Here is a 23,673-nt window from a genome sequence, read left to right on the forward strand (position 1 = left end):
AGACGCCTCTCCGGTCAATAACCAACAGCGGGATCTGGATACCCATGTTGGCTCCCACATGTTCCACGATGATCTCATCGGATGAACCACGATGTCGAGGATTCAATCAATCCCGTATACAATTCCCTTTGTCAATCGGTACTTTACTTGCCCGAGATTCGATCGTCGGTATCCCAATACCTTGTTCAATCTCGTTACCGGCAAGTCACTTTACTCGTACCGTAATGCATGATCCCGTGGCTAACTCCTTAGTCACATTGAGCTCATTATGATGATGCATTACCGAGTGGGCCCAGAGATACCTCTCCGTCATACGGAGTGACAAATCCCAGTCTCGATCCATGCCAACTCAACAGACACTTTCGGAGATACCCGTAGTGTACCTTTATAGTCACCCAGTTACGTTGTGACGTTTGGCACACCCAAAGCACTCCTACGGTATCCGGGAGTTGCACGATCTCATGGTCTAAGGAAATGATACTTGACATTGGAAAAGCTCTAGCAAACGAACTACACGATCTTTTGTGCTATGCTTAGGATTGGGTCTTGTCCATCACATCATTCTCCTAATGATGTGATCCCGTTATCAACGACATCCAATGTCCATGGTCAGGAAACCGTAACCATCTATTGATCAACGAGCTAGTCAACTAGAGGCTTACTAGGGACATGGTGTTGTCTATGTATCCACACATGTATCTGAGTTTCCTATCAATACAATTCTAGCATGGATAATAAACGATTATCATGAACAAGGAAATAGAATAATAACCAATTTATTATTGCCTCTAGGGTTATATTTCCAACAGTCTCCCACTTGCACTAGAGTCAATAATCTAGTTCACATCACCATGTGATTAACACTCACAGGTCACATCACCATGTGACCAACATCCAAAGAGTTTACTAGAGTCAACAATCTAGTTCACATCACTATGTGATTGACACTCAATGAGTTCTGGTTTGATCATGTTATGCTTGTGAGAGAGGTTATTAGTCAACGGGTCTGAACCTTTCAGATCCGTGTGTTCTTTACGAATATCTATGTCATCTTGTGGATGCTACCACGCGCTACTTGGAGCCATTTCAAATAACTGCTCTACTATACGAATCCGGTCTACTACTCAGAGTCATCCGGATTAGTGTCAAAGTTCACATCGACGTAACCCTTTACGACGAACTCCTTTTCACCTCCATAATCGAGAAAATTCCTTAGTCCACTAGATACTAGGGATAAGTTCGACCGCTGTCATGTGATCCATTCCCGGATCACTATTGTACCCCTTGACCAACTCATGGCAAGGCACACTTCATGTGCGGTACACAGCATAGCATACTGTAGAGCCTACGTCTAAAGCATAGGGGACGACCTTCGTCCTTTCTCTCTCGTCTGCTGTGGTCAGGTCTTGAGTCTTACTCAATACTCACACCTTGTAACACAGCCAAGAACTCCTTCTTTGCTGATCTATTTTGAACTCTTTCAAAATCATGTCAAGGTGTGCGTTCTTTGAAAGTATCATCAGGCGTCTTGATCTATCTCTATAGATCTTGATGCCCAATACGTAAGCAGCTTTATCCAGGTCTTCCTTTGAAAAACTCCTTTCAAACAACCCTTTATGCTTTCGAGAAATTTTACATCATTTCGGATCAACAATATGTCATTCACATATACTTATCAGAAATGTTGTAGCGCTCCCACTCACTTTATTGTAAATACAAGTTTCTAACAAACTTTGTATAAACCCAAAAACTTTGATCACTCCATCAAAGCATATATTTTGACTCCGAGATGCTTGCTCTAATCCATGGAAGGATCGCTGGAGCTAGCATACCTTTTAGCATCCTTAGGATGGACAAAACCTTTCTGATTGTATCACATACAACCTTTCCTTACGAAAACTGGTAAGGAAACTTGTTTTTGACATCCATCTGCCAGATTTCATAAATGCAGCTAATGCTAACATGATTCCGACGGACTCAAGCATCGCTACGGATGAGAAAATCTCATCGTAGTCAACTCCTTGAACTTGTGAAAATACTCTTTGCCACAAGTCGAGCTTCATACACGGTAACATTACCGTCCATGTCCGTCTTCTTCTTAAAGATCCATTTATCTTAATGGCTTGCCGATCATCGGGCAAGTTCACCAAAGTCCATGCTTTGTTCTGATACATGGATCCTATCTCGGATTTCATGGCTTCTAACCATTTGTCGGAATATGGGCCCACCATCGCTTCTCCATAGCTCGTAGGTTCATTGTTGTCTAGCAACATGACTTCCAAGACAGGATCACGCATTACTTTGCAGTAGTACGCATCCTCGTCGTCCTACGAGGTTTGGTAGTGACTTGATCCGAAGTTTCATGATCACTATCATAAGCTTCCACTTCAATTGGTGTAGGTGCCACAGGAACAACTTCCTGTGCCCTGCTACACGCTAGTTGAAGTTATGGTTCAATAACCTCATCAAGTCTCCACCATCCTCCCACTCAATTCTTTCGAGAGAAACTTTTCCTCGAGACAGGACCTGTTTCTAGAAACAATCACCTTGCTTCCGGATCTGAAATAGGAGGTATACCCAACTGTTTTGGGTATTCTATGAAGATGCATTTATCCGCTTTGGGTTCGAGCTTATCAGCCTGAAACTTTTTCACATAAGCATCGCAGCCCCAAACTTTTAAGAAACGACAACTTAGGTTTCTCTAAACGGTGTCGTCACAACGGAATTGCGTGGTGCCCCCTTTTAAAGTGAATGCAGTTGTCTCTAATGCCTAACCCATAAACGATAGTGGTAATTCGATAAGAGACATCATGGTATGCACCATATCCAATAGGGTGCAGTTATGATGTTCGGACACACCATCACACTGTGGTGTTCCAGGCGATATTAATTGTGAAACACTTTCCACAATGTCTTAATTGTGTGCCAAACTCGTAACTCAGATACTCATCTCTATGATCATATCACAGACATTTTATCGTCTTGTCACGACGATCTTCAACTTCACTCTGAAATTACTTGAACCTTTCAATAATTCAGACTTGTGTTTCATCAAGTAAATACACTCAGCATCTACTCAAATCATCTGTGAAGTAAGAACATAACGATATCCACTGCATGCCTCAGCACTCATTGGACTGCACACATCAAAATGTATTACTTCCAACAAGCTGCTCTCTTGTTCCAACTTACTGAAAACGAGGCCTTTCAGTCATCTTTCCCATGTGGTATGATTTGCATGTCTCAAGTGATTCAAAATCAAGTGAGTCCAAATGATCCATCTGCATGGAGTTTCTTCATGCATATATACCAATAGACATGGTTCGCATGTCTCAATCTTTTCAAAAACGAGTGAGTCCAAAGATCCATCTACATGGAGCTTCTTCATGCGTTTTATCCCAATATGACTCAAATAGCAGTGCCACAAGTATGTGGTACTATCATTACTTCTGGCATGAACATGTGTATCACTACGATCGAGATTCAATAAACCATTTATTTTAGGTGCAAGACCATTGAAGGTATTATTCAAATAAAAAGAGTAACCATTATTCTCCTTAAATGAATGACCGTATTGCGATAAACATAATCCAATCATGCTCAACGCAAACACCAAATCTCGATGGTAGAGGGAGCATGCGATGCTTGATCTCATCAACCTTGGAAACACTTCCAACACACATCGTCATCTCACCTTTAGCTAGTCTCCATTTATTCCGCAGCTTTTATTTCGAGTTACTTAACACTTAGCAACCGAACCGGTATCTAATACCCTGGTGCTGCTAGGAGTACTAGTAAAGTACACATTCATATAATGTATATCCAATATACTTCTGTCGACCTTTGCCTGCCTTCTCATCTACCAAGTATCTAGGGTAGTTCTGCTTCAGTGGTCGTTCCCCTCATTACAGAAGCACTTAGTCTCGGGTCTGGGTTCAACCTTGGGATTCTTCACTAGAGCAGCAAATGATTTGCTGTTTCATGAAGTATCCCTTTTGCCCTTGCCCTTCTAGTAACTAGTGGTTTTACTAACCATCAACAATTGATGCTCCTTCTTGATTTCTACTTTTGCGGTGTCAAACATCGCGAGTTGCTCAAGGATCATCATGTCTATCCCTGATATGTTATAGTTCATCACGAAGCTCTAATAGCTTGGTGGCAGTGACTATGGAGAACCATCACTATCTCATCTGGAAGATTAACTCCCACTCGATTCAAGCGATTGTGGTACTCAGACAATCTGAGCACATGCTCAACGATTGAGCTTTTCTCCCTTAGTTTGCAGGCTTAAGAAACTTGTCAGAGGTCTCATACCTCTTGACGTGGGCACTAGTCTGAAATCCCAATTTCAGTCTTCGGAACATCTCATATGTTCTGCGACGTTTCAAAACCGTCTTTGGTGCCACAATTCTAAACCGTTAGCATTACGCACTGAACTATCACGTAGTCATCAAAACGTGTATGTCGGATGTTTCGCAACATCTACAGACGACGCTGAGGTTCAGCACACCGAGCGGTGCATTAAGGACATAAGCCTTCTGTGCAGCAATGAGGACAATCCTCAGTTCACGGACCCAGTCCGCATAATAGCTACTTTCAACTAAATTTTCTCTAGGAACATATCTTAAATAGTAGAGCTAAAGCGTAAGCTATGACATGATTTGCAAAGACCTTTTGACTATGTGCATGATAATGAAGTTCATCTGATTATGAACTCCCACTCAGATAGACATCCCTCTAGTCATCTAAGTGATACATGATCCGAGTCAAACTAGGCCGTGTCCGATCATCACGTGAGACAGACCAGTCATCATCGGTGAACATCTCCATGTTGATCGTATCTACTATACGACTCATGTTCGACCTTTCGGTCTCTTGTGTTCCGAGGCCATGTCTGTACATGCTAGGCTCGTCAAGTCAACCTAAGTGTTTTGCATGTGTTCCGAGGCCATGTCTGTACATGCTAGGCTCGTCAACACCCGTTGTATTCGAACGTTAGAATCTATCACACCCGATCATCACGTGGTGCTTCGAAACAACGAACCTTCGCAACGGTGCACAGTTAGGGGAAACACGTCTCTTGAAATTTTTAGTGAGGGATCATCTTATTTATGCTACCGTCGTTCTAAGCCAATAAGATGTAAACATGATAAACATCACATGCAAATCATAAAGTGACGTGATATGGCCAATATCATCTTGCGCCTTTTGATCTCCATCTTCGAGGCGCGGCATGATCACCTTCGTCACCAGCATGACACCATGATCTCCATCATCATGATCTCCATCATCGTGTCTTCATGAAGTTGTCACGCCAACGATTACTTCTACTTCTATGGCTAACGCGTTTAGCAATAAAGTAAAGTAATTTACATGGCGTTATTCAATGACACGCAGGTCATACAAAAAATAAAGACAACTCCTATGGCTCCTGCCGGTTGTCATACTCATCGACATGCAAGTCGTGATTCCTATTACAAGAATATGATCAATCTCATACATCACATATATCATTCATCACATCTTCTGGCCATATCACATCACAAGGCACATGCTGCAAAAACAAGTTAGACGTCCTCTAATTGTTGTTGCAAGTTTTTTACGTGGCTTCTATAGGTTTCTAGCAAGAACGTTTCTTACCTACGTAAAACCACAACGTGATATGCCAATTTCTATTTACCCTTCATAAGGACCCTTTTCATCGAATCCGTTCCGACGAAAGTGGGAGAGACAGACACCCGCTAGCCACCTTATGCAACTAGTGCATGTCAGTCGGTGGAACCTGTCTCACGTAAGCGTACGTGTAAGGTCGGTCCGGGCCGCTTCATCCCACAATACCGCCGAAACAAGATAAGACTAGTAGCGGCAAGAAGAATTGGCAACATCTACGCCCACAACTGCTTTGTGTTCTACTCGTGCATAGTAACTACGCATAGGCCTGGCTCATGATGCCACTGTTGAGGATCGTAGCAGAATTTTAAAATTTCCTACGCATCACCAAGATCCATCTATGGAGTATACTAGCAACGAGGGGAAAGGAGTGCATCTACATACCCTTGTAGATCGCGAGCGGAAGCATTCAAGTGAACGGGGTTGATGGAGTCGTACTCGCCGTGATCCAAATCACCGATGACCGAGTGCCGAACGGACGGCACCTCCGCGTTCAACACACGTACGGAGCAGCGACGTCTCCTCCTTCTTGATCCAGCAAGGGGGAAGGATAGGTTGATGGAGATCCAGCAGCACGACGGCGTGGTGGTGGAAGTAGCGGGGATCTCGGCAGGGCTTCGCCAAGCTTCTGCGAGAGGGAGAGGTGTTGCAGGGGGAGAGGGAGGCGCCAGGGGCTGTGGTGCTGCTGCCCTCCCTCCCCCCCACTATATATAGGCCCCCTGGGGGGGCGCCGGCCCTGGGAGATCAGATCTCCAAGGGGGGGCGGCGGCCAAGGGGGGAGGGGGGTTGGCTTCCCCCCCAAGCCAAGTGGGGCGCCCCCCACCCCCAGGGTTTCCAACCCTAGGCGCAGGGGGAGGCCCAAGGGGGGGCGCCCCAGCCCACTAAGGGCTGGTTCCCTTCCCACTTCAGCCCATGGGGCCCTCCGGGATAGGTGGCCCCACCCGATGGACCCCCGGGACCCTTCCGGTGGTCCCGGTACAATACCGATAACCCCCGAAACTTTCCCGGTGGCCGAAACTGGACTTCCTATATATAATTCTTCACCTCCGGACCATTCTGGAACTCCTCGTGATGTCCGGGATCTCATCCGGGACTCCGAACAACTTTCGGGTTTCCGCATACTATTATCTCTACAACCCTAGCGTCACCGAACCTTAAGTGTGTAGACCCTACGGGTTCGGGAGACATGCAGACATGACCGAGACGCCTCTCCGGTCAATAACCAACAGCGGGATCTGGATACCCATGTTGGCTCCCACATGTTCCACGATGATCTCATCGGATGAACCACGATGTCGAGGATTCAATCAATCCCGTATACAATTCCCTTTGTCAATCGGTACTTTACTTGCCCGAGATTCGATCGTCGGTATCCCAATACCTTGTTCAATCTCATTACCATCAAGTCACTTTACTCGTACCGTAATGCATGATCCCGTGGCTAACTCCTTAGTCACATTGAGCTCATTATGATGATGCATTACCGAGTGGGCCCAGAGATACCTCTCCGTCATACGGAGTGACAAATCCCAGTCTCGATCCGTGCCAACTCAACAGACACTTTCGGAGATACCCGTAGTGTACCTTTATAGTCACCCAGTTACGTTGTGACGTTTGGCACACCCAAAGCACTCCTACGGTATCCGGGAGTTGCACGATCTCATGGTCTAAGGAAATGATACTTGACATTGGAAAAGCTCTAGCAAACGAACTACACGATCTTTTGTGCTATGCTTAGGATTGGGTCTTGTCCATCACATCATTCTCCTAATGATGTGATCCCGTTATCAACGACATCCAATGTCCATGGTCAGGAAACCGTAACCATCTATTGATCAACGAGCTAGTCAACTAGAGGCTTACTAGGGACATGGTGTTGTCTATGTATCCACACATGTATCTGAGTTTCCTATCAATACAATTCTAGCATGGATAATAAACGATTATCATGAACAAGGAAATAGAATAATAACCAATTTATTATTGCCTCTAGGGCATATTTCCAACAGAGATAACATGATATATAGTCTGGACAACCGCATATCCTTCAACATATGAGTTGGATTTGGGAAGTCCTGACTGTTCGAACATGCCTATAAATAGGGAGAAATGAGCTTCGACCTTGGAAATGATTTTAATCATTTATTTGATTCATTTATATCCATTATAGCTAGTAGCAACACATAGGCATTCTACTAGTATGAATTACATGGATCTTGATGTCTGATCGACAACTCTCATTGCGTCTGAGAACTATCAAATCATTAGGTGACCTAGAATCAGCAAAATACACAACACTAGGAAATTTTTAGGCACAGAGAATCAGCAAAACACTACACAAAAGAGTTACATAAGCACACAACAACTAACATCAGATACCGATACAATACTTACCGCCTCTTCGGTTCATATGATTTTATATGAATTCTAAAAGATTACAATCTTTATGAATAATTGTTATGTTGATCATTTGATTCTTATGATTGAATCATTCCATCCTAAACCTAAACTACTATAGGATTTTTCCCGCAAAAATAAAATAAAAAATGCTATAAGATTCAAATAGACAAAATATTATAACCCTTTTGTTTTCCTATTTTTGCATTCGTAGAATCTTGTGAATCAAAGAGGCCCTTAACCGCAATCAAGTACTACCTCCATCTCAAAATATAAGACATTTTTGTAGCTAGTTTACCCTAAAAAACATCTTACATTTTGAGACGGAGGGAGTATTGTTCACGGAGAATCAGTTGTCTTCGGAGGAATTTATAAGATTATGATTTCTCTTTGTATAGATTCCGTTTACACAGTCTATACACACAAGATTGTTCGCGGTCACACAGATATGCACTGCACCAACACAAATACAGCGTCACACACTTGTTACAGCGATGGGAGCCACGTCTTCCAAAAAAGAAACAACGACGACTAACGACAGAGCTAACCTCTCACCGCCGGCAACGGCAAGGCGGTCTCCCTCTACAGTCTACACCCTGACAAAGAAAATGCTGAGCTCCGTGCCACCGCCGGCGCCGGCGCCGCCGTCCCCGTCCGGGCTGACCATGTAGAACGACTCCGAGTCCTTGCTCCCGGTGACCCTGTCGAACCCCGCGCGCATGTACGCCACCTCGCCGTCCGCATCCGCCGCCCCGCCGGGCGGCTCGTCCACCACGTCCCCGGGCAGCACGCCGGCGCCCACCGACACGGTGCTCAGCAGCTGCATGACCGCGAGGTCGCCGTCCGTGGCCTCCCGCCTGACCGCGTACCCAACGCGCCGGCCGTTGACGTACGCCGTCCACATCGCCTCCTCCAGCAGGCTGACGCTCCCGCCGCCTTCGCCTGCGTCGGGCGACTTCTTGGACTTCTTCTCGCACTCTAGGGCGATGCGGACGTGGCCGCCCGCGGAGATCTCCTGCATGAGCTTCCCCGTGAGCACGCCGAGCTCGAGGACGAGGGTGGGGAGGCTGCCGGGCCGCTCCTGCACGGCGAGCACGATGCGGGCGCGGCGGTGGCCGTAGAAGGTGCCGGTGACGCGCGCGCGGCCGCCGGCGTGGCCGTCGTGCGGCTTGCCGTGGCGCCTGGGGAGGGCCGACGCCGGGCGGCACGCGGCCGGCGCGATGATGGGGAAGGAGCGGAGCATTGCGCGGATGGCGCGCAGCGCGCGCGACGGCGGGCCCCGGACGGCCGCGGGCGCGCGCTTCTCATTCGCCGACGACGGCTCTTTGAGCGTGATCTCAGGGCGCGGCGTGCGCGGCGTGGTCGGCGGCGGGGTGGACGCCCTGGACGGCGCCGGCGGCGTGCGCGGCGAGGCCGGGATGGCGCACTGCGGGGTGGTCGGGGACGCCGGCGCGACAGCCAGGCGGCTAGCCGCCGTCGGGGAGCGCGGCGGCGTCGCGCGGGACAGCGGGCTCGACGGCGTCGTGCGCGGCATGGTCCGGCGAACCGCGGCGCGGGGGAACCAAAGAGGTGGCGGCAGAGAGAGACCCTGGGACTAGGAGCTCGACGGCAGCGAGTCCTCGGAGTGTTTTAAGCTTAACCCCCGAGCTAGCGCGACGTGACGGCATGCACGCTGGTTCGAGGCGGTGTAGCGTGCACGACGTGGTGGCATTACACCGACACACGTACTGATAGCAGACATGAGCGCCGAGGATTTTGGTGCTGATTAGTTCATGCTGCAATCTGCGGTTTGACCGCCGCAGGATGTGGTGACGAGGACATCCATCATCACTTCTGATAGAGTATCTTATTTCGTTTGTTCGTGGCAGCCCACTTGCATTGCGTTGGTATATTGACAATGACTAGATGGATATGTTTCTCTACTAGACTTTGTTCCTTTTTTTTTTTGAGAATACTAGACTTTGTTCCTGGTATCGCAAACATCTTCATTTTGTTCCATAGAAGAAAAACATCTTCATTTTGTTATACCCCGGAACAGTTGAAACATAGTTGTTAAGCTACATGTATATGTGTGTGTGAGTATTGTACGTAGTCTCTACATCAGGCTAGTATAGCGTACGTGTGTGCAGTTTTCCCTTACGCACACACGTCCCTCCACCTCTCGAGCATGGCCACTCCACGATCTCCATCGTGGCTCAAGTGCCCGCTGCTCCCCTGTATATGTAACCCCTCAGATGAATGGAATCGGTGTGTTCGATCTCTTTCCCTGAAACAATAGTGACAGAGCTAAAAAAACAAAACTGTTTGGTGGTATATCAGAGCGAACATGATTGATTGAACGACAAATTGGGGGCTACATATTCAACAAATTTAGCGGCAGTGAAGTCATAAAATCACATGGACATAAATCTCCTGCTTTGAATATTATTCAACACCATACACCTTTTTTTCAAAGGCTCTACAGCATTGGCTGATACAGATACATGTTGCCAGTTTGTCAGAGTCCAAATTCCGCATGCCCACAAGTCACAATAAGTAGATTAATACAGCAATGCTCTAGACTCCAATCTGTTTCCAGTGATTCGGTACTTTCATCGATGTCAAGGCAGCTCTAGGAAATGCCGCGCTCGAAAAGCAATCTTACATCTCGCCACACTCGCTAATCACACAGGCAAGCTTTGGCCGGTTGTTTGGTCCAGTCGCTACGTTTTCAATCTTCCGCAACACAAGCAGACCATCTCCCAGCACCCTCTGAAATAGCACAAGGCGTTAGTTGAACTCACATAGCACTTGCCATAGGAAGGCAGATGACAACATACAGCTTAGCACACAAGGATACCTTTCATTGTCTCTTCGTGTTAGTTGTACTAGACACGTACTCCCTCCGTCCCATAATGTAAGACGTTTTTTGACACTAGTTTAGTGTTACAAAACGTCTTACATTATGGGACGGAGGGAGTAGTATTTACTCCCTCTGTCCCATAATATAAGAACTTTTTGACACTAGTGTAGTGTCAAAAACGTTCTTATATTATGGGACGGAGGGAGTACTTGTGAACTGTAATAGATCAAATAGCGCGCACCATATATGGTGTTCAAATGCTGGTACCAAATAATAATGCATTAAAATCAAGCACTCTTACCCCGAAAACCACGTGCTTGTTGTCCAGCCATTCACACTTTGCACAAGTTAAAAAGAACTGCAAAACACATGGTAGAAAATAAGATTTCATTCATTATTCTAAAAGATATATACAGTAATATCTAACTGGAAAATATGTGAAAGGAGATTGGTGGTATAGACAAGAAAGGGGAAATCCAGATATGAACAGATAAGAACAACACCACTATAACATCACAACAAATTGGTAACAGAGCACACATTCAGATCATGCTGAAATGAGAAGAAACAATTGTTTAATAGATGAAAGTACCTGAGATCCATTAGAGTTAGCTCCACTGTTCGCCTGAAAAATAAATCAACAGCTGTTTAGATCCATAATAAGATGGGATTTAACAAAAATCTTAAACAGATTAATGAATATTCCCTATCATTGTGCAAGACACTGCCGAGGAAAGGAAACGAAACACTAGTAGTCATTTATACTAAAACAGAACTATTCTAGCGTAAAACCAGCTAAATAGTAAACCCAAGGTGGATGCTTCTTTTTAAGCAACCATGAGAAAAAGGCACCCATGAGGATTTAAGAAACCAATACTCCATAAAAGATATCTGGAAACACATGACCATTCACCATGACTTAAAATAATGCATTGCCATGAGATTGCCCCAGTCTGTTTTGATGTACGTCAAACCTAACCTAGCCTACTACAAATGTTGAAAGTGAACACCTAAAATGCCAAATTTAGGCCATTCACTTTATATTGTGCACAGCATCTCCATAATTATGTACACCATTTGAAGGTCGCCATAGTAAAAGAGGCTTGCAAATTTGAGTATATATTCTGGTCACTCAGTGAGCAGAAGTCCCATACAGAACAACAACAACAAAGCCTTTAGTCCCAAACAAGTTGGGGTAGGCTAGACCTGAAACCCATGAGAGAACTGATAATTATTTTTTTACAAAATACATGGAGGGGAAGGAATTTTTATACAAAGAATAACTAAGACATTAGCCCAGCCCAAGCAGTAGATCTCTTGCAAATGAACATGGCATTAGCAAAGTAACATCTGACAATAGTTTCAATTCAGAAAATGAGATGGAGAGAAGAATACCATGGAGAGCAGGCCAGGGCCAGTATGCTTCGCAATGAAATTTTCATCATCAAATTTGGTACCATATATTGATATGCATCCACTACCATCACCCTACAGAACATGAAGGAACTTAAGTTTATACCAAACAAACCCTTCAGTTCTGAGCACAAATTACTCAAGAACAGTTGGTCACTCAAAACTAAAATGCAAGAAGCCATAGAGGCTCAAAGCAAGTTGCAACATTTTATCAAATAATTGAATAGCTCAAGTTCAGTTGCATCAATGCACATGAATGCCACAGTCCAAAACAGCATGCCTAAAATATTATGTTAATTTATGCTGTTGATGCATGGAGGCATGGAGCTAAACAGCCACAAACCTTTACGAAGTCACCTCCCTGAATCATGAAATCTTTGATCACTCGATGGAACTGACAACCCTTATACCCCTGTGGAATAGCTGACTTCCTGCAATCAGCATGTTGAAACTAAGCATAGCTGCACACCAAATAAAACTACTAATGCAACCATCCAAAATTGCAGACTTGCAGTTGCAAGTTACTACCTCTGTTCCTAAATGTAGACATCTTACATTTAGGAACAGAGGGTGTATTGTTTTATTTACACTTTTACAGTGTCCTGAATGAAGCAAATAACAACCACTGCCCACTAAGAAAAGGAACAGTCAAGTGGCAATGCTCCAAAGTGTTTGCACTCTACAAGCTAAAAGTGCTCATGAATCATAAATAACAGCGGAAGTAAAGTGCATGTCAAACTAGAAATTCTCCCTTCTTTCCACGACTTTGCACACCAACTAACATCCCAGCTAATTCAACAAAGTTACCCATGATATATACTAACACAAGCTTAAGCAACAACCACACAAGGAAGCTAAATGTTTAAGTGGGAAAGGAATTCAGGGTTGCAGAATTAGCCACGGAAATAAGCATACTATCGGCAATTACGATAACCAATCGCCGGGCATACATCCAGTCCTCACCTGTACTCGCCAGTGCAGAACTGCCTGCGACCAAAAGAACAAACAGAGCAGAGATCCGTCAGCAGCAGCAGCGATTAATTAAACGGAACCTAGGGTTTAAGTGCAGGGCAGCGAGGGCGGAGCTACCTGAAGTTCTCGGCGGTCTTGGGGACGACGTCGGCGAAGAGCTCCATCTTGATGCGGCCGGCCGGGATGGACCCGATGGTCACGTCGAAGAACACCACCGGGTTCTTCGGGTTCGGCGGCCGCTGGTGCCACTCCACCGACGACGGCGCCGCGGCCGGCGGCGTGGGCCCCGCAGATATGGCGGACGCCATGCCTCTCGGCGCTCGCGGAAGCTTCCGGAAGGTTCGGGAGCCGAGCGGGGGAGAGCGGAAGAAGCTTCGAGTTTCAGCCGAGGGAGAGGCCGGCGGCGCGCAAGGAGGACGGAGGCGGGCCAATATGCGCCAAGATTCGTGCAGGAGTCCCGAACGTTCGAGACCCCTCGGCTCAGATCCCGCTCACTGCCGTGTGGGTCCAACGTCGACCTCCGGGCCCACAGGTCAGCCGGCTATCCGTTCCCAAGTGAAGTCGGTAATCATCATCGTCCTAATAAAAAGGAGGGGAAGAGAAGGAAACTACCCCCAAATCGATTTGGACCAGACACCACCGAGCCCCCAACCAGACCCAGACCAAACCCTAGGCGGCGGCGGCGGCGGCGGCGGAAGCGATGGCGGCGGCGAGCCTGAGGAAGGGGAACGCGAGGCTGCCGCCGGAGGTGAACAGGGCGCTGTTCGTGCGGAACCTGCCGTTCAACATCTCGAGCGAGGAGATGTACGACATCTTCGGCAAGTACGGGGCGATCCGGCAGATCCGACTGGGCAACGCCAAGGACACGCGGGGGACGGCGTACGTGGTGTACGAGGACATCTACGACGCCAAGAACGCCGTCGACCACCTCTCGGGCTTCAACGTCGCCAACCGCTACCTCATCGTGCTCTACTCGCAGCTCAACAGGATGTCCAAGAAGACGGACATCAAGAAGAAGGAGGACGAGATCACCAGGCTCCAGGAGAAGTACGGCGTCGGATCCAAGACCCCCTCCGCCAACGACGCCTGATCCTTGGTGCCCCGTGTTTTTTTTTAGTTAGAAATCGTCGAGAGAAACTGTTGAATCGGAGATCGGTCCTGTAATCTGTGCTTGCCGCGGTATGTTTGTGTTTGCGGTGGTTCCATATTGATGATGAACATAGCTCGGATGGAACTTGAATTTGATACTTTAATTAGTAGGTATATCTGTGCTGTGGGTGTCAATGGTCTGATAAACAGGGGCGTTCGCTTGAGATTTTTGATATGTGCATGATTGTTCAGATACATTAAGCAGCTGGAATATATTGAGAGGATTCGTGCTGCTTGATGTTCCAAATTACTACTGATTTAGGTGGGTGTATTTGCATTTTGATGTTGCTCTGATGTTCTTGCTGTGTGCTTATCAGGCTGTTGTGTGTTTGCTGTTATGTTGGATGTGTATGAATGTATGATTATTGCTTGTTTGGCCGTAAAAGATGACTCCAGAGATGGGTCACTTTTGTATATGTTATTAACATGTACCAATTTATGTTTCTTTGGCTGTGATTAGAGCTAGAGTGTAGTTTGTTAGTGCTCATGCTATGTGATTTTACCTGTTATGGTTTGCTAGTGCTGATTGTGCTATTTCAACTTGCTGCTATGTAGTATTCGTGTTTTCATGGGTTTCTTGAGCGATGATGGCTTGTCTAGTTCAAGCCTGCTTTCCTCTAGTTTACTTGGATCTGTCATGTTCATTGTGGGATGGCTGTTTCTTAATTTTGCAGAGTATGATTTTGAGGGGACTCACAATCATGAAATCTTGGATCTGGGTAGCAAATTAGCATATCTTACTGTTGTAAATTTGTAACAGCTATGTGCATTGTGGGGATCAGTATGTTTTGGATTTGTAGTGTGGGTCTAGGAGCCGATGAACTGTCATAAATTAAGTGCATCATGGGATCGCCGTTTCTTGATTTGTGAAGTGTGATTCTAGGAGCCTGTGGACAATCTTGAATTCGGAGACTACATCTGAATTGGTACTTTTGGCAACGCTGAGTTCAGTGAGTATTTCTTTTGTGTCTTCCATTGGCCAGCTAGAGTATCTGTCTTATGTCTTCCATTGACCAGGTAGTGGTGTGATGTCAGTTACATATATAATTTACTCTAGTATAGTATGCTTGAACTTGTCTATTTGGGGAAATTGTACTGTCAATTTGGTCTGTATAAAGAGGCATGATTCCCAATTTGCCTGAATAGATGTGTACTAGATTTTCTGAGGCTGAGCATGTTTGCCTCCAAAAATCACACTCATGTACATTTCATAGTTTTTTTTGCGTAAGAGTGCTGACCGGAATTTTGGTTATCACTATAGTTTAAGAAGGTGAAAATAGCTTCTGTTGTTGAAGTTCTTCACTAGCAAGTTCTTCAACAACAAAATATGGGCATTTATTTGGTAAATTTCACATGACAAAGGTATTATTAAAGTTCTAAATTTCCTGTGGCAAAGGCATTACATGAGTTAGGTGGAGATATGCCCTGAAGCTACCTGGTTGATTCAAAGCCATGGCTAGATCTGGAGCTATTAATAACGGTATGATGTTACTGTTGCGAGCTAGATATACTGCCAGGAACTACAGTTTGTGCCACTAAACCACGGTTTTAGAGAAAGTGAACAGTGCTAGAAATTTGACCAGAACTTCTTGATTTGAAAGAGAGAGACACAACACAGTCCTCTTATCTGCAGGTTCTTCAGGTTTCAGTAACTCTTGATGCAACATACAGGTGGCACACCCTGGTATTATTAGCAATCCAACGAAAATAGGATGAACATACTCAGCAAGCTGGCCAGGAGAGGTAAGTCAAAGCGGCTCTGTTTGAATCAAACATATCACGAGACAGAGTAATAGTGTATGCCAATATTATTCCATGAAACGAACAGTTTAACCAATGGCATCGGATACACGATTATATTCTAATTTTCGTTACAGGAATTCCTCAACTGGAAACTCCACTTAATACCAAAACAGCGACTAGCTAGTATTCATCATCTGATTACTTGTCACCATTCTTGAACATGGCAGCTAGACCCAGCGGCCAGTTGAATTTCGTTGACATCTCCTGCCTGGCCACCTTGGAAGCCCTACAATACACAGCAAAGATGAGAACATCAAGTGTCAAATTAGGCAACAGGATAGTCCTATAGAACATATGGTTAACCAATAAGAAGAATTCAGTACATGGAACCAAAAGGAGAAGCGTATCGCGTATTATTCTACACCCTAAAGAAACTATTAGCAAAGGCAGTCTGTGGTGACCCCAGCTGTTCTGTTTTGACTGAAGTTTCGCTCTCCTTGGACCTTAATCATCATACCATATAGTTGGTTTGATAAATGCAGTGCAGTATAAAAGTAACAGCCGAGGATAGGTACAGATACACAGGAATAACCATGCTAACTGCAAAGAATGCATTTAACATTGAAATCACTTAGCAAAGGCCACAGGCAAATATGCAATGAGATATGTAGGTATATTGGTTCACAACAGTAACTCGTGAACAATTGCAAATGGAGATGCCCTGTAATTCAACAGGCGTAGCTTAACCAGTAAGAGGCTACACTGGAAAACCTCTTTCACTATAATCAGTTCGAAAAGTTTCAACAGCAACTTGACAAACCAAGGAGATTGAAGTGATGCCCATAGCTTCTTAAAAATACTCAGGGTAGGAGCAGCCTAGCAAGTGATCAAGCAGTCCGGTGGATCACATGCCATCCAAGCTGAAACCATTGCCCGAGCTCATTTTTGGGCTAGTGGTGCCTTGTAAAGGGAGGTCAGTCATTTTTCTAGTGTAAAATACTAGAAATGGTTTGTCAGGCGGTACTTGTGTAAGTGTAAATTGTTCACTTGGATCCAGATGTCAGGTTACTGACCAATGAGATAGGTCCCAAAATTGTTCACTTGGATATCAAACATGCTCACAATCACGCCTCTTTAGGGACCAGATCAAGATTCAATCTCATCACTGGCTCTAATTCGCAACCTTAATTTGTCCTAGGAATCACGAGCAGACGACCAAACCAACCAATCTCGTGGATGCTTTTAGAACCTAGCCCGCGCTGCTTCGCGGGGAGAGTTAAAAAGAGCTTCTTACTCGGCGAACGCGGCGGCGGAGGCGGAGGTGGGCGGCGGCGGGGCTGGGAGGCAGGCGGCGATGGTGGAGAAGCCCTGGCGCTGCTTGTGCTTCTGGTTGGAGGTGCAGTGGATGAAGACGATCCCCCGGCGCTTCACCACCTTGCAGAAGCCGCACAGCCGCTTCACCGATGCGCGGACCTTCATCTTCCTCTTCCTCTTCCTCTTCCTCTTCCTCCTCGCACCAGATCCGATTCCAAGCAGAGGAAGCGTGTCCGCTCCTCGTCCTCGTCCTCGTTCTCGTATTCGTGGTTAGGGTTTCGTTCCGTGGATGGGCCGGGTGGGTATTACAGGCCCAGGCCCAGGCCCGTCCACAGAATCTTCTATTTCTAGATAGATACTACTCCTATAACCCACTGCCTATTTTTTCTCGACATCCAACCATGAAGTCATGCATGCAAATTGTAAATTACGAGCAACCATGTCACACCATCAATTTATGCAAGTTAGTCATAAGTTATTTTTTAATTATATTTTGTATTCACAATACATGTGTTGGGCGATTGCATCATACCTATGAAGTTCACCCTCTACATTTTTTTTGGAAATGTCATTCTTTTAACTACAAATTCACATTTTCTATTTTTATACTCTTTTGGTATTTTTATTCTATTTTTTAATCTTACATTTTCTTCACATTAGTTCTAGTTGTTGTTATCAACTTCTATGTAATTCTTTTAGCAAGATTCCTGCAACAAGGCATGGTGCCTCTTTTAGTATGATACTTTTTGAGTTACATCTATATAAACAAACTCAAAAAAATTGGGTTACATTTAATATGTAGTTTATTTTATTAAAAAATTGCATCTAGTTTATGCGATAATTTAAAAAAAACGTAGAGTTGGGTGTTTTGGAGGCCGAGCTACATGGAGTCCTTTTATTTTAAAAAAAATCTAAAACCAATCCTTTTAGTTTAAAAAAGAACTGGAAATATATATACACGCACATAAGGATGTAATGTATATGTGCGTATAATTTTATGATTTACCCTGAATTGCAAGCTACACAAAAAAATCGTGTATTGTAATACATCCAGATATTTGAGGATGGTAGGATACCAAAATAAACACGCACACACGCGCACGTGCCCGCACACACACACACACACACACACACACACACACACACACACAACACACACACACACTCACTCACTCACACACACACACACAATAATACATATATGCATAATTCTTTTTTTAATGATTGTAATTTTTATCATTTACTTAGATTTGGACGAAAGATGGTTCAACCAAATGTCTTGAAATTTTAAAAATAATATAATTTTTTAGCAAAAACAGAGTTCTACTCTAACATTATAGCATTCGTAGAATTAGAAGCGGGTAGTGAAATTGTAACTGTACTTGTAGCACACACGGTTAATATCGTTATATACAATAAAACGATAGTAATTAGAAATACCTGGAGCCCATATTTTGGGACACACGATCCTACCCACGCCTCTCGACGATACGAAGAAGCCCCACCATAATAAGGGTGAGGCGAGGAGATCTTATTGTATTACGGGCTTGCGGCTGCACCGTTGTTATACCCCACTTTGATGGACAATGAACAACAACAATCAATGCAACAATTCACCGGCACGATGAATATGCACACTAATCAATCCCCTCCACTTGTAGTGAACTTTGATGATAGTTTCAACCAACAACTAAGCAACAAGATAACACAAACAACATGCACATGTGACACGGTATTTAACATGGGAAAACCTCCTCAATTTGAGGAGTGAAAACCACGAATGTGGACCAACCGGTCCACACAACTTCACTACAAGAATAATGTGAGTACAAAGTTTTCTCTAGAACATCTTTGAGATTTACAACCCGCTCTCCACATTTGCAACCGAAAAAAGCAACAAAAACCATAAAGAAGCAAATATTTCAGCAAAACAGAATTTACACAACTTCTGCCCCCTTTTGTATTTTGCAAGCTGCTCTCGGACTCTTAACCAAGCAACACCAATTTCGGCAGACAAATAGACACACGAGTCCTTGGGATTCCTCTCAATATTTAAGCTCAATCAGACATCGTTGTCTACCCAATATGTTTGTATCCCAAAACTACTTTGTGATGAAACTGTAATAGTACGGACAAACGAAACCACTATCAAATTAGATGCTCCACTGACCCAATCCTCAAACTAGCTAATCAAATCGAAGTGGTCAAAGTAAGGAATGATCTTACCAAGTTTGGTGCCAATCAAGCACGTTTGAGCCTTCAATCACCAACTTGAACACCTCTAATCAAATGCAACAAACCTGAATAGTCACCTATCCTTGTTCTTCCTCCCTCTCACGGGTTGTGCGTGCATTTGTGTTCTCTCCCACTCTCTCAAATTCACAATGTCATCGTACATGGGTGGAGTGGCTAGGGTTTTCTTCTCCCCACCTCCCTTAGAAGCACTCACAACCGTTGGATGCAGCCGAGATCAACGGCTCACATGTGTTGAACTTATGTTACCACAGACGTAGGGAGAGAGAGGGTTCGTGGCTATTGTTTCAACGGTGATAATGGGACAAAAGGTATATTTTTTCTTTGGTACAATTTCATCCTAGGAATAGCAAGATGGTGTACTCATACATTTTTCATGTTTTGATATTTGAGTTGTGCACAGTTAATGTCATCTAAGGCAGGTAACGTTGATACTACAAATGATCCAAAAGAACACGCGATATAATTTAAAGTTCAACGTGCCTTTGCTGGCTTCATCGAGGCTCATTTGCCACATAGTCCAAATGGACCGACCATGAAATGCAGGAAAAGAATAAAGAGGATATCCCATGACTTCTACTACCAACTAAATTAAATTAAATTTAACTATCATCCACACATTCAGATTAAAAACCTCTACTGGTTTCTCCAATCGCTCCGACGATCATTGATCTTTGGGATCTCCATGTATAAAGTCATCAAGTGAAAAGTAGCAGTTTTCCATGCCCAGCTCTGGTTCAGGGCCATTCGGCGGCTGATTCCCGTCTTCGCCTCCGCGGCCATTTGCCTCGCTGGCGTGTTCATCACCCTCATCTGGTTGATCTCCCAACTGAACAGGCAAATCATGCTGGCCTGCTGGTGGATCTTTAGCACGGAACAATTTGCAGATCACCCACGGGTCAAGCTGCAGCAAAGCGAACAACTTTTCAGCGGCTTGGGTAAAATGGAGCAACACGAGTGCATGAGGATTAAATGAGGAAAGACTAATGATGCAAACATGGGATGACATACCAAGAAATATGTAAAATTACGTAAGAAAGAATATGTAAAATTCTATAAGGGGTCATCTAAATTAGTAATAGGTTTTTTAGGGGGTAATAGGATTTCTAAAGCACGGCAATGGAAAAGGCAAAAAACAAATAATGTCACGTCTCTTAATTACATCCTTAAGGATTAAAAATGATGAAAAATTGTGCCAGGAGCACTTGACTGTACCGCTGAAAAACACATGCTCTTTTGTGTGTGGAAAAAGAACATATGAATTATTTCAATATGTTAGAGTTGATGAGATTTTTTACCTGCAAGAAAAATTGATGGGATTTTTCCTACAATAACCGGGTGTGGTTTCATTTTTCTATTGGGAGAGGTGCAGTGAAAAGTTATTTTTGTTGGGAATTTTATTTGGGTCTTTCGAATATTTTCCTACTGTTGGATCTGCGATTTTTTTATTTAACCAGTACAAAAAATAGTCCTGATAATTTCAACCCGTCGAACCGTTTCATCTTCTTGTAGATGAATCAAATTGCAAAATGCAAAAGAAAAAGAGAGAGAGAGAAAAGGTTACCAGCATGGACGAAGGATTAGGTTCTTTCTGGTACTTCTCCATGCGGTACTCCTTCAACCTCCAGGGGGTCGACGTCCCCTTTGGCTGGTGGCCGAGCTTGAATGTCAGAGCGTTCACTCTCCCGATCTTGACATTATTCTTGTCTAGTACATCTTGCTCTTTGCCGCTGGATTTCCAGAAGCCCGCTGTCCCGACGGACCGAACTGGCCGGGTGCCGTTCTTGTATTTCCGGTCCCTGGATGAGAACACGTACCATACCCCTTCCTGGCTCTCCCCGTACTTCTCTGTGAAAAGATACAGAGCTGATGAAATATCACAAGTTTTTGTAATTTGTATAAGCTTTAATTAATTAACCATGATAAAAAAATTAGTACGTGTTCATCAAAATATACAGTACCAAGCTTGGCTTGGTACTGACAATAAAAGTAAGCAAGCATCGAGCTTGGTGCTCTAGTGTTCTCTGTACTGCCATGATTGATGACTAGATTGAAAATTTTTCTTGAAATAAATAAATTAAAGTACGTGAGCATCAAGCTTGGCAACAAAGAGTAGGAAAAAAAATACGAGTGCTTGATTAATTACCTTGGACCGTGTCGGGATGGTCCTCGAAGACGTCAAACTCCTGGATGAAGTTGACGGGCAACTAGTGGCCGTGGTACTTCCTCTCCAGGTACCAGATGATCTCCGCGTCCGTCGGCTTGAACCGGACGCCCGGGATGTTCGTGTCCGCGTACTCCACCAACTTTTGCTCCTCCTCCTCCACCTCCGCGCTGCCGGCGCCCACGGTTTCCTGCCGGGCGATGATGGCAGACGCGGTAGCAGCTTCTTGCTGCCGGCGCCCAGCTGCAGCGGCGGTGTTGGCGACCTTCGACTTGGACTTGGACTTTGCGGTGCTGCCACGAGGCCGGCCGCGGCGCCGCCCTCCGGCCGGCTTGGCGGACTGAACTGCCGGCGGTGGTGGCGCCTCCGGGAGTACGGCGTGCTCTGGAGCGGCTCCGGGGTAGTAGTACTGAGTTTCTCCCATGGTCGCCATGGCTGGTAGCTGCTGGATGTAGTGCGGCACTTGCATCGCCGGCTGCACGGAGGGTGCAAGCGGGGTGGCGCTCGACGGCGGCGGCGGTGAGGAGGCATTAAAATAATCGCCAAAAAGGCTGGCATTCATGGCGTCGTTGTTGCCGAGCGCAGGGATGCTCGACTCTTCATCTGGTTGCGATGGATAACGATGCTGCTGCTGTTGCGACGGCGGAGGCAACGGCGGCTGCACGGAGGGTGCAAACGGGGTGGCGTCCGACAGCGGCGGCAGGGAGGCGTTAAGATAATCGATATAGCTGAAAACGCTGGCATTAATGGCGTCATCGTTGTCGGGCGCGGAGATGTTCGACCATTCATCTGGTTGCGACGGATAATTACACGGCGGTGGCAAGAAAAAGGACGGGGACAACTGCTGCGACGTCGACGGCAAGGAGTTGGGGTCCGGCGCCGGGGTGCGCTGTGCCAGTGGTGGTGGTGGAGCGCCGGGATGGCCGGCCACGCCGTCGTTCTCGTCGGGACAATTCGTCGCCATTGCCAATCTACATCAAATGTCCCAACACCATCATACCATTGTAACAGATCGATCGATAACTTGTCAACAATAGCTCGAATCGAAGGCTTTGCGATGCAGCAACAAGATTATTAGTAGAAATTAAGTTCCAATTTCAGACAAGTAGTGCTCGTACGTGGAATCAGAATCACGTTGTAGTAAAACCAAAAAATAACATGGAATGAATTAGGGCAAAGCGGGAGTTAGCGATAGCAAGTTGCCGTCCGTACCTGCTGCCGAGTTTAGGTTTACTCGCCAAGGAGACGATCCACTGACGTAGACGAGGGAAACTCCCGATTAGCAAAATCGGAAGGCTGGTACGGACTAAACTATATATACTGCGATTTTTTTTTTAGGCAAATATATTGCGATTATACAAACGAGATGTTGTAGTCATTCTCCAAAAACAATTGCTTCTGGGCCTGGCCTCCCAACGTAAGGGCCCTTACGTATATTTTCATTTCTTTCGACTGGTTTTCTCTTCTGTCGGTTTTCTTATTCTGCTTTCCATTTTTCTTTTCACGGCTCTTTTTTTACCTCTTTTATTCATATATTTTTGAAATTCATGATCACTTTTAAGTAACAGGCATTTGAAAAATGTGAGAATTTTTTTTAATTTTTGCAGACATTTTTAAAATTACTAGAAAAAAATTAGAATTCACAAAAAATAAAAATCAGGATTTAAAAAAAATTGAGAATGTCTTTAAAATGAGTGAACACTTTTAAATCAGAAAGGAAGACCCATATGCATATTTTGATTGGGAAGAGCAGTGT

At 45.0% G+C, this 23,673-nt stretch overlaps 5 protein-coding genes across 5 annotated transcripts; 1 reads left to right on the forward strand and 4 right to left on the reverse strand.

Annotated features, from left to right (window-relative positions):
- Positions 1 to 8,516: 8,516 nt before the first annotated feature.
- Positions 8,517 to 9,601, reverse strand: LOC123121086 (protein MIZU-KUSSEI 1-like). Its single transcript, XM_044541012.1, has one exon. The coding sequence runs from the start codon at positions 9,599 to 9,601 to the stop codon at positions 8,657 to 8,659; it is 945 nt and encodes a 314-aa protein (XP_044396947.1). The 3' UTR covers positions 8,517 to 8,656.
- Positions 9,602 to 10,447: 846 nt separating this feature from the next.
- LOC123123414 (peptidyl-prolyl cis-trans isomerase CYP22) lies at positions 10,448 to 13,730 on the reverse strand. The gene is made up of 7 exons (XM_044543917.1): positions 13,412 to 13,730; positions 13,286 to 13,309; positions 12,666 to 12,753; positions 12,305 to 12,397; positions 11,502 to 11,534; positions 11,211 to 11,267; positions 10,448 to 10,818 (listed from the first exon to the last, which is right to left on the reverse strand). The coding sequence occupies exons 1-7, from the start codon at positions 13,600 to 13,602 to the stop codon at positions 10,708 to 10,710; spliced, it is 597 nt and encodes a 198-aa protein (XP_044399852.1). The 5' UTR covers positions 13,603 to 13,730; the 3' UTR covers positions 10,448 to 10,707.
- A 170-nt stretch (positions 13,731 to 13,900) lies between these two features.
- LOC123123415 (splicing factor 3B subunit 6-like protein) lies at positions 13,901 to 14,557 on the forward strand. Its single transcript, XM_044543918.1, has one exon. The coding sequence runs from the start codon at positions 13,995 to 13,997 to the stop codon at positions 14,382 to 14,384; it is 390 nt and encodes a 129-aa protein (XP_044399853.1). The 5' UTR covers positions 13,901 to 13,994; the 3' UTR covers positions 14,385 to 14,557.
- Positions 14,558 to 16,187: 1,630 nt separating this feature from the next.
- On the reverse strand, positions 16,188 to 17,786 carry LOC123123416 (uncharacterized). The gene is made up of 2 exons (XM_044543919.1): positions 17,481 to 17,786; positions 16,188 to 16,472 (listed from the first exon to the last, which is right to left on the reverse strand). Exons 1-2 carry the CDS (start codon positions 17,663 to 17,665, stop codon positions 16,385 to 16,387), a joined length of 273 nt encoding a protein of 90 aa, XP_044399854.1. The 5' UTR covers positions 17,666 to 17,786; the 3' UTR covers positions 16,188 to 16,384.
- Positions 17,787 to 20,214: 2,428 nt separating this feature from the next.
- LOC123125936 (proline-rich receptor-like protein kinase PERK14) lies at positions 20,215 to 23,223 on the reverse strand. Its single transcript, XM_044546374.1, has 4 exons — positions 23,130 to 23,223; positions 21,900 to 22,888; positions 21,318 to 21,601; positions 20,215 to 20,657 (listed from the first exon to the last, which is right to left on the reverse strand). Exon 2 carries the CDS (start codon positions 22,879 to 22,881, stop codon positions 21,961 to 21,963), a length of 921 nt encoding a protein of 306 aa, XP_044402309.1. The 5' UTR covers positions 22,882 to 22,888; positions 23,130 to 23,223; the 3' UTR covers positions 20,215 to 20,657; positions 21,318 to 21,601; positions 21,900 to 21,960.
- Positions 23,224 to 23,673: the final 450 nt, after the last annotated feature.

The sequence above is a fragment of the Triticum aestivum genome, chromosome 5D, assembly GCF_018294505.1.
Source record: "Triticum aestivum cultivar Chinese Spring chromosome 5D, IWGSC CS RefSeq v2.1, whole genome shotgun sequence".
Lineage (NCBI taxonomy): Eukaryota > Viridiplantae > Streptophyta > Magnoliopsida > Poales > Poaceae > Triticum > Triticum aestivum.